Consider the following 10,589-nt stretch of genomic DNA (forward strand, 5'->3'; position numbering starts at 1 on the left):
AGGAGGAGGGAGGGGGCCAGGGTTGGGGTTGAAGGGTGGGAGAAAACAGAGAGAAAGAGTGAAGCTAGAAAAGATAGGAGGAATCTGGGTGGGGGGGAGAGAAGGGGGAAGGGCACGGGGAGCAGGGGCGGCAGGCAGCAGGAGCGGGAGGGCGGGAGGGCAGGGATGTGGGTGCGGCGCTCTACCTGCTCGCGCTCCGCCTGCCGCCGCTCCTCCTCCCGCCGCAGAACCTGCATGTCCTCCAGCCGCCGCTGCTGCTCCTTCTCCTGCAGCTTCCGCTGCTCCCGCTCCCGCCGCTGTTGCTATGGGGAGAGCCAGGTGGTCTTAAGGACCATACCGGACACCGCGGCAGCACTGTCCCTCCATGGACAGGGAGGGAGCTCTCCTTGCTCACCACGGAGGCTTGCGCTTGTTTCTGTAACTATACCCATCCCCACCCAAGGGCCCGCGGGGCTGGGCTCGGGAAAACAGCCAGTAGCTGTGATGAGAGAGGCTGTGAGACTGACCGCTGCCTGTGGGGTGTGCTTAGCTAGACAACACCTTCCCCTACCCACACCCCACCAAACAACAAACAAAACCCGAACTCAAAACAAGCCTCCCCAGCACTCCTAGCCTAAAACCGACCTTTGCCTGAAGTCCATACAGAGCGGGTCATAGCGATAGACTTTGGCCACAAGAGGGCACCAGGTGCCCGTGCACAGAAAGCACAGAAAAGGGACCTGGCCTGCTCCTTGGCAAGCCCCGATGCCCAGGTGGTACTTGACTTTCACGGTATTTCCAATCACAAAGTCTACCACAACCACCACTGCCACCACCGCCTACAACAACAAAAGCGCAAGCCCTAAGGGGCCCTTACACTTGAGGGAACTTGTGCCTATTCCTGCAATGAAGTTGCTGGCACGCCTTCTCCACGCCGTTAGATAGGACTTTGTCACTATGCTATCTGAACGCTATATTTAATTAATTAATTAATTTATTTATTTTTTGAGACAGAGTCTTGCTCTGTTCCCCAGGCTGGAGTGCAGTGGCATGATCTTGGCTCACAGCAACCTCCGCCTCCCGGGTTCAAGTGATTCTCCTGCCTCAGCCTCCCGAGTAGCTGGGACTACAGGCGTGTGCGCCACCCACATTCGGCTAATTTTTGTATTATTAGTAGAGATGGGGTTTCACCATGTTGGCCAGACTGGTCTCAAAAACTCCTGACCTCAGGTGATCCACCCACCTCAGCCTCCGAAAGTGAGCCACCGCATCTGGTCTATTGCCTATTATTTAGACACATTTTTTGTTAAGTCCAGCTAATCATGAAATTTGAAGTCATGTAACTGTTTCAACAGAAATGCCATTGACTTAAGGCATTTTATTTTATTTTTATTCTGAGCTGGAGTCTCACTCTGTCGCCCAGGCTGGAGTGCAGTGGCACGATCTCGGCTCACTGCAAGCTCCGCCTCCCAGGTTCATGCCATTCTCCTGCCTCAGCCTCCCCAGTAGCTGGGACTACAGGCGCCCGCCACCACGCCCAGCTAATTTTTTGTATTTTTAGTTGAGATGGGGTTTCACTGTGTTAGCCAGGATGGTCTCGATCTCCTGACCTTATCATCCGCACACCTCGGCCTCCCAAAGTGCCGGGATTACAGGCGTGAGCCACCGCGCCTGGCCCCATTTAAGGCATTTTAAAACTTGTTCTCCCTGAGGCCCTAATGGACCCTGGGGAGGTCAGCAGGAGGCCGCGCCAGGCCCGGGCCCTTGGGAGACAGCCCACCTCCTCTACGCGGCGCCGCTCCTCCTTCTGCTCCTCTATGCGCCTCTGCCGCTGGTGCAGCAGGTGTTTGATGTGTGCCTCGGGGTCTCGCTGCTGCTGCTGCTGCAGCTGCTGCTGCTGTTTTAAAGCCTCTGAGTTGCTCTTATTTTCCTGCTGGAGGCGGAGAAATTCCCGGCGTAGAGTCGACTCTCCAGGCACGTTCATGATGGAGCTGGGCAGGGGTGGCACAAAGAAGTGTTGGGGTCAGAACCCTGTTGGTTCCCACTCTCAACCCCGTGGGCCCGCCTGAGCGGGTGCTTTAACTGCATCAAAGCCTCTGCCTCTGGCCGCTCCCGGGTGGAGACTCACTGTCCCCTTCTGCCCGGTCTTCAGCCCTGTCCTCCTTTCCTATTACTGCTGCGCCCCACCTTCACCCTGAATTGCTCTCTCCCCAGCTCTTGCTCACTCATTTGTTCCACTTCTTAGCACTCGGGAATTTGGTTTCTAGGAGTCTCTACCTCTCTGTGCCCATCACCCCCAGGCCGAGCATCTCCAAGGCCAAGCACCACTGTAGTCCCCCCACTCAGTGATGACCCCCCAACCCCCGCTCCGCCTGCCAGGCCTACCTTGGCTCTCCTTCCTCTCCATGGCTGTCGTCTTCCTCCTCGCTGCCGCTGTACTCATACTCTGTCTCCTCTGCAGGGGAGACCACTGCTGTTAACTCACCCAGTGCCCCAGACCCCGCCGTGGGCTAGGGAAACCTCGGGTGGGCATAAGCAGAAGGTCTGTCTGGGTGGGCAAGCATGAGGGGCCCCACCCACTTCCTGGAGCAATGGGAGGACAGTGTGTCTCAGGTGTGGGCCCGGACAGGGACCAGGACTGGGTCCCTGGGCAGCTGAGGTGTGGCAGAGCCTGTGCCTGGGCTCGCACACATATGTGCTTAGCATGGAGTTTTCATAAGGATGTGAAAGGCCGGTCCTCCTCTGGAGGGCTGACCCAGATTGGGAGGGAAAGGAGGGAAAACCCCTCGGCTGCTGCAAGTTTGAGAACGATCTCCTTGGACAGGGAGAGCTGGGGCCAAGGAGGGGAGCAGGAAGGGGAGCCAGGAGTGAGCAGGGCTGGCAGAGAGGAGCCAGGCTGGAGTGTCCCCTAGTACCTGCCCCTCCAGCCTGCCCACTGACCTTTCTCACCCCGCTTCTTCCGGGATCGGTCAATGTGGTCCTTAAGCTGGATGCGGACCTGCCGCTCCGTGGGCTGGTCCCGGATGAAGGGAAACTTCAGCAGCTGCTCCGTGGGTGGGCGGCTCAGGTAAGTCTTGATGAGACATGTGTCAATGAAGTCAATGAACTTCTTAGACCTGGAAACAGTGGTGGCTCACACTAGGAGGGTCCCCTCAGAAGGGATGGGTGCAGGAGAAAGAGGGTGGATCACTCATCCACAAGCCACCTTGACATCCCTCCTGTCTTTATATCCCAACACCAGTCACCGCCCTCTGCCCCCCAAAATCTCTTCTCTGGTGAGATCCAAGCCTGAGCACAGAGGGCATGAAGGTGGGGATGACCTTGTCCAGGGACCTTCCTTCCCAGAGCCCACACTCTCAGAGACCTACCACTTCTTGGACTTGAGTCTGGGCGGAGGGTTCCGAGGAATGAGGAAGAGGGCTCGCATGGGGTGCATGTCACACAGAGCTGGACACAGAAGAGATGCCCTCAGTCCCTTTCACTGCACTGGAGCTACAGGACCCTTCCTCAGCAGGGTCCCAGGACCCAGCTCCTCCCTACAGCCCTCTCTGGGCCCTTGCTTTCCCTCCGCTCCCACTCCCGGCAGACTCAGAACTTACGGGGGGCGCCCTCTGCCATCTCGATGGCTGTGATTCCCAGAGACCAAATGTCACTCTACAGACAGGAGAGAAGGAACAAGTGAATATTCCCGACAACTCTGCCTTGCAACCTCTCTTTACCCACCATCCTGGCCTCTTCAGGAGCCTTCCTGGGCCACCCTCCTTCCTGCAGCAGTGCTCTCCAACCCCTCCCATCTTCCCACCCACACTTGCCTTGCCATAAGATGTTCCCCAGCCCCTCACTGCTAACATCATCCAACCTTCCTTTGTTCCCCAGCCTGCTCAGGCCCCATGGTCCCCATATTGCTTCCTGCCCTTGGCAGCCCCCATGCTCCCAACTTTCCACTCCATACCCTGTAATCGTAGGTGGCATCGGGGTTCTCATCACAGGCGATGACCTCTGGAGCCATCCAGTAGGGAGTCCCAATGAAAGTGTTCCGTCTGCCCACGGTGCGGTCCAGCTGAGCACTCACCCCAAAATCCACTGTGAAGACACAGGGGAAGGGGTCAGCGTGGAGAGTCACCCCTGCTCCCTTGCCTCACATCCCTGCATGCACACACAGGACTTGCCTGAGGCAGCTGAGGTTCTGGCCCTACCCAGATACCCCAGCACCCTCCTTTACCCCATCAACATCCTGAAGCACCCGATTCCACCCTCCTGCATCTTAGAGAAAAACCCCGGTGAAAGGATCACGGACAGCATCCCAGGCAGGAGGGTCATCAGATCCCAGCTCCCCAGAGCAACCTGCAGAGCACCTGGCCCATAACAGGTGACAGGTGTGGAGCTTCCTGAGGGATTTTCAGCAGGAGGCAGGGCATTCCAGGGGGAGAGGGGAACGGGGAGGGAGTGAGCCTCCCCAACAGGGAGGAAGTTGGGCCTGAGCCACCAGAGGGAAAAAGGGGTGCCTCATTCTCTGTTCTGGGGGTGAAAGGGCCCCGTCAGCCTCAGAAGGAGCCGGCGCACCTAGCTTGACCTCAGCATTCTCTGTCAGCAGCACATTCTGCCCCTTGATGTCTCGATGGATGACCTTGTGGGCATGGAGATGGGCCAGACCCTGGGACAGGAGAGCAGGGAAATTAGCCATGGTGTTGGAGGGGGTGGGAAAGAGTAAGTGGGCAGTGAGTTGAGGGGACAAGGAGCAATCAGTCTGGACAGGGCTGGGATGAAGGAGCAGACCCTCTCCACCAGGAGCCCAAGCAAGCTGAGCTGTCCCGGAGAGCTTCCTCAGACTGGTGGCTCCAGGTGAATTCCCAAAGTTGCAGGGTTACAGGTGGAGAAGTGGCAGAGCTTGGAAACAGAGGAGCCTGTCTCCTCCAGCAGCCTGAGACTTCCCAAGGCTGGGACCCTGCTTCCACATCCCACCCGCATCAGGCCTGCTGCTCCCGAAAGCGGGCAGTTATGTCTCCTCCCAGTGCAGGGAGGATCTTTGCTCATGAAGAAGCTCCAGCCAGGGTAGCAGAGGAGGAGAAGACAAGGGGAGGGGGCCTGGAGCTCACCCTGAGGATCTCCCTGCAGATGTAGGCGATACAGTCCTCCTTCAGGGCGTTTCCTTTCGTGTTCTTTACCAGGTCAGTCACTGAACCAGCACCACAGAACTCCATCACCAGCTAGGATCCCAGGAAGGTACAGAAAGGAAAAGTATCAGTCAGACAAGCCCCCCAAACCCTGCCCCAATCCCCTGCTAGACTCCTGGAGAAGGACCAGAGACCTTGGGGCTAGAACTGGTATGAGCTGGAAAGCAAGGACCACAGAAGCCTCACAAAGGCCACAGGACTTCCTGAAGTCGAGAGAGAGGGAAAAAGGCTGGGTGCGGTGGCTCACGCCTGCCATCCCAGCACTTTGGGAGGCTGAGGCAGGCAGATCACCTGAGGTCAGGAGTTCAAGACTAGCCTGGCCAACATGGTGAGCAAGACTCCGTCTCAAAAAAAGGAAAAAAAAAAAAAGAGAGAGAGAAGGAATACAGAACTGGCAGGTGGGGCTGGGATCAGGGTAGGAGTCCGATGAATCCCTGAAACTGTAGACAAAATGATGCAGGTATATGCGTTTTCCTTGAGGAAGGGTCTAGTACTTTCATCAGATTCTCACTGGGATTCCAAACCCTAAAGCGGTTAAGAACTACTGCTTTACGGGCGGGTGCCGGGACTCACGCCTGTAATCCCAATACTTTGGGAGGCTAAGGCAGGTGGATCACGAGATCAGGAGTTCGAGACCATCCTGGCTAACACGGTGAAACCCCATCTCTACTAAAAATACAAAAAATTAGCCAGGCATGGTGGTGGGTGCCTGTAATCCCAGCTACTTGGGAGGCTGAGGCAGGAGAATTGCTTGAACCTGGGAGGCGGAGGTTGCAGTGAGCCGACATTGCGCCACTGCACTCCACTCTAGACGACAGAGTAAGACTCTGTCTCAAAAAAAAAAAAAAAAAAAAAAAAAAAAAAAAAAAGAACTACTGCTTTGGATCAGGGGCTGGACCAAGGCCTGCTTCTGTACGGTCAGCAAGTCAAGAATGGTTTTTACCTTTTTTTTTTCCTTGAGACAGAGTCTTACTCTGTCGTCCAGAGTGGAGTGCAGTGGCGCAATGTCGGCTCACTGCAACCTCCGCCTCCCAGGTTCAAGCGATTCTCCTGCCTCAGCCTCCCAAGTAGCTGGAACCACAGGCGCCTGCCACCACACCCCGGTTAATTTTTGTATTTTTAGTAGAGACGGTTTCACCGTGTTGACCAGGCTGGTCTTGAACTCCTGACCTCGCATGATCCACCCACCTCAGCCTCCCAAAGTGCTGGGATTACAGGCTTGAGCCACTGCGTCCGGCCTGGTTTTTACATTGTTAAATGGTTGCGGGAAAAAACAAAAAAAGGAATCATATTTTATGACATGTGAAAGTGAAAAAACATTCAAATGTGAGTGACCTCAGTGAAGGTGTTGGGGGTATAGCCATGCTCATTCGTTTACGTACTGTCTATTGCTGCTTTTGTGGTACAACAACAGAATTGAGCAGCTGGGACAGCAAATATGACCCGCAAAGCCTAAAATATTTACTGTCTGGCCCTTCACAGAAAAAGTTTGCCAGTCCCTGACTTAGAAGCAGAAAAGGGACTAAGAATCAGTGATTCTCCAGGTCTGCTAGAGACAGAAAGAGTGCGTAGGGTCTATCCAGACAGCTGCAGCAGGGAACCTGGGAAGACCCTGAGAGAAACTCCTCCAGAACAAAGAGTAACAAGGCCAGGAGATGAGGAGGGCTCTGGGTCTGCACCTCCCAGGGAGAGCAGCTGAGACCCGGAGGCAGAGAAGATGGCTCCAACCAGGCTTCCTGGGAATCAGCATGCTTGTCCAAGTTTTCACTAAAAGCCACACCCAATGCAGGAAAAGGTTGGATGGACACATATATTTGCATATGCAATAAAAGTAATTTGCATGTGCCTACTCCTTGGAAAGCAGAGCACAGTGAGAGGAGGGGAGGACCTGTGCCCAACAGGTCCAGAAGGGGGCGCCCGGCCACTAATGCCTCTAGCCAGACACCATCACCACACACACCTGGCACGTGTACCTCCCTGTCACCTTTCTCCCTTTCTTTGTGTGTATGAGTGTGTGTGTTCCCAAAAAGCCAAAGGGCCTTGGAGGCCAGGACCATGGCTCATGCTCGTCTATACAGAAGTGCTTAGTAAGTGCTTGTCGTCTGAATGGCTGCGGGGAGGGGAGACCTGGCGTCAGTGCCAAAATTCCCGACAGCCATTGCCACACTCCCTGCTGCTCCATCCTCAGGGACTGGGCTCAGTACCACAAAGGGTGAGGCTGGGGGAACATGTCAGCACCAGTGCCCAGGCTAGGGAGGGGAATGACTCTTAGGAATGTTCTGGGCCAGGCAGGAGGAATTTGGGGGAGGCCCCAAGCTCCGCAGCAGGCTCTGGTTTGGATGGTGACCCAGAAGGGCTGGGTGCACTGTAGCATGTGGGGTGCTCTGTTATCTCCCACAAATATTTTGGTTCTGTTGCTTTCCCAGGAGCTGTGCTCAAAGGCAGGAAAACTGATGGACGGCCTCCCCACGGTCTCTCTAGCCTTTGCCAGGATTATATTTGCTTATTAAGAGCCGATCACACAGTGTGAGATACTGGTTAGAGGAAGGGTTGGGGCAAACGCCAGGACCCCTCCCCACAAAACACTCAAAGAATGAGAGGCTGCAATTCATGGGGGCTGGAGTGCGGGGCCATCCATGAGGCAGGAGGCTCCTCTGGGTCCAGGGACAGGGGAGGCTGGGTAGACCGGAGGAAGGGTAGTTGGCGAGGACAGATGCTGGGTGCTGATACTGAGTCCTAGTGAACGGCCCAGAGACACGGGGTGCGGGGAGGGCAGGCAGGGGGGCGTTTCTCACCCAGAGCTGGTCATCGTTTCCCGGGGGGCTCTTCTTGATGAAGGCTCCATAGTAGGTGGCAATGTTGCGGTGGTGAGAGTATTTTTTCAGCATGTTGATCTCCTGTTTGATCTCTTCTTCCTCATCCTAGGCAAATGGGAGGAGCTGAGCCCTGAGACTCCCCCTACACTCCCTTCTCAGTGGTCCAACCCTCCCACTGCCCAGCTCCACTCCCTACCTCGGTGACATCCATGACCTTGATGGCAGCCAGCTGCCCAGTCTTGACATGCCGACCCTGCAGGACAGAGGGATCTGAGTCTATGCTCAGAGAGCGGAACGTTCTGAGGGCTTGACTCTGGGAGACACAGCTTTTGACTGTTTTCTGTCTTACAAAGTGCCCCTTGGCTGGGCGCCGTGGCTCATGCCTGTAATCCCAACACTTTGGGAGGCCAAAGCAGGCGGATCACTTGAGACCAGGAGTTCAAGACCAGCCTGGCCAACATGGAGAAACCCCATCTCTACTAAAAATACAAAAATGATCCAGGTGTGGTGGCGGGCGCCTGTAGTCCCAGCTACTCAGGAGGCTGAGGCAGAATCGCTTGAACCTGGGAGACAAGCCAAGACCAGGCCACTGCACTCCAGCCTGGGGGACAAAGCGAGACTCTGTCTCAAAAATAAATAAATAAATAAATAAAAATAAAGTACCCCTCATTGTGGCTACACACCTCAGTGAACGTGCTGCTCATGGGAGTGGACAGAGGCAGAGCGCTCCTGAGCCATCATGGTCAACAGAAAAACCACCTACAGTGGACTTCCAAGTTACAGGCTCAATAAAGGTGAAGGGTCTCCTCCCAGAAAAACTCAAGACAGATGAGTCAGAAACACTTATGTTCTGTTCCAGCCTCTCTGGCTTGGACTTTACAGTCTGAAAGTCAGAGCAGGGTGGGAAAGATACTTCTCCATCCTAATGCAGGATGGAGGGAGGAGGAGGAGGAGGCTGGGGAGGGAGGGGCTTTGCCTCACCCTCTTCTCCTAAGCAAGACAAAATGTTGGGGTGCTTGCCTGACTCACTAACTCTGGACAGGAGGCCTCTCCTAGAATCAACTTCACCCACACAGCTTTTTATTCTTGTCGATAGGGAAAGAGCAGAGACAGAGCTGAGATTTTAGGGAACTTAGAGAAACACAGAGGGGCCAGCCGACTGGTTGGCTAATGCTCCCGCCACCGTCACCAGTCCGAGCGGGAAAAAACTTCCTCTTCGATGTGTCCCAGTCATTGACCTCCTCCCCCAACATCCTTCTGAAATTCCTAGTGGGAGCATCTAAGGCTTGGAGAGGAAAGCCCAAAGGATTCCTGGGGAGGAGCGGAGTGGAGGAAGGCGGCCCCTCGTGGGGATGGATTGGCTTTGCCAGCCCACGGGTTATTTTTAACCTTAGCCATTCAAGACCCCAAGTCCAGAGACGCAGAAGCACATGGCACCACTATTCCCATGGCAACAACAAGGCAAGAGATTGCGGGTGGGGTGCCTGTTTCCCCAAAGTTTGCAAGAGAAGGAGAGTAAGAGAAGGGCTGGTGGTCTCAGTGACACAGAAAACACGGGGCTAGAGATGCAGAAGACACTTGTGGCAGTATCAAGCACTCTGTCTGGAGATGAAAAAGCCACGCGTCCCAGGGGGCTCCAGTAAGAGGCAGCATTCACCCTGAGCATCCTCACTCCCCGCTGGAGCGGCTCCCCACATGCAAATGTGAGCAGTGGTCAGGCCACAAGGGAGGGCTGGGCTGGCCAACCTAAAAGCTACCATCGGTGGCTGAGAACATGCCACTTCTGTCAGGGACAGAGGCAGCTCAGAAGCAGAAAGCCTGAGCTCTGGCTCCAGCAGGCCAGCTGTGGGAGCAGAGGCCACTTCCCCTCTGCAGAAGGCCACCCATTAGGTCCCACTACCTCAAAGTCCTGGGTCTCTGTGGTCCGGGGAGAGGCCAAACCCACACCTCTGGCCTTAGCGCTCTCTGAATCCCAGGAGAGTTCTGACACACAAGGCCATATGCCCTTCCGCCTGCTCTCACTGCTGCAAGCCACCCTTCCTGGCTTCCGGCCTGTTCCCACCACGTCCAGGACTGGCTCTGCACTCAGGCAGGGAGAGGCATCAACAGTGCCTCCTCCTGGGTGCTCTTTCCTCTCCCCTCTCTACCCTTCCAGGGCCTCTGACATCTCCTATAGCCCCCCTCAGACCTGCAGACCAGGAATCTACTTCCTTCCACTCCTCCCAAGAGTGCCCTGCAGATGTGGAGGTCACACTTCCGCACCATTCGTCTCACCTTGTACACCTGTCCGTAGGTTCCATTGCCGACCACCTCCACAAGCTCAAAGATCCCAGCAGGGTCCTAGGGGCAGGGGACAGGAGGGAGACAGAAGAATACTGCGTCAGCACTTTAGAAAAGGATTACAGAGCTAGAGAGGGGGAAAGTGGTATCCAGTCAAGATATGAGAGTGAACACCAGTATATCACGAGGGCACGCAGTGGGAACCCTGGTGGCTGGTTGCCCTTTCCCTGGATTGGTTCAGAGTGAACGTTCTATGGGAAAAGTTGGAAGAAGTGAGTGGCCGGGCGCGGTGGCTCACGCCTGTAATCCCAGCACTTTGGGAAGCCAAGGCGGGCAGATC

General features: G+C 55.5%; 1 protein-coding gene across 6 annotated transcripts in view; it reads right to left on the bottom strand.

Moving 5' to 3' along the window:
- Positions 1–10,589, bottom strand: part of MINK1 (misshapen-like kinase 1) — a 41,868-nt gene that overhangs the window by 10,421 nt on the left and 20,858 nt on the right. For 5 of the 6 annotated variants that reach the window (XM_011994723.1, XM_011994725.1, XM_011994724.1 and 2 more), the window contains exons 1-12: positions 10,244–10,327; positions 8,166–8,222; positions 7,949–8,074; positions 5,076–5,186; positions 4,543–4,633; positions 3,932–4,062; positions 3,579–3,633; positions 3,348–3,426; positions 2,920–3,095; positions 2,365–2,434; positions 1,760–1,970; positions 186–302 (exon numbers count right to left, since the gene is read on the bottom strand). In XM_011994723.1, the coding sequence (XP_011850113.1) occupies positions 186–302; positions 1,760–1,970; positions 2,365–2,434; positions 2,920–3,095; positions 3,348–3,426; positions 3,579–3,633; positions 3,932–4,062; positions 4,543–4,633; positions 5,076–5,186; positions 7,949–8,074; positions 8,166–8,180 (1,182 nt within the window). In that variant the 5' untranslated portion in view covers positions 8,181–8,222; positions 10,244–10,327. Of the gene's footprint in view, positions 1–185; positions 303–1,759; positions 1,971–2,364; positions 2,435–2,919; positions 3,096–3,347; positions 3,427–3,578; positions 3,634–3,931; positions 4,063–4,542; positions 4,634–5,075; positions 5,187–7,948; positions 8,075–8,165; positions 8,223–10,243; positions 10,328–10,589 lie in introns of those variants that run through there. The other variant, XM_011994726.1, reaches the window with a different exon arrangement.

Source organism: Mandrillus leucophaeus, unplaced genomic scaffold (genome assembly GCF_000951045.1).
Source record: "Mandrillus leucophaeus isolate KB7577 unplaced genomic scaffold, Mleu.le_1.0 Scaffold46, whole genome shotgun sequence".
NCBI classification, from domain to species: domain Eukaryota; kingdom Metazoa; phylum Chordata; class Mammalia; order Primates; family Cercopithecidae; genus Mandrillus; species Mandrillus leucophaeus.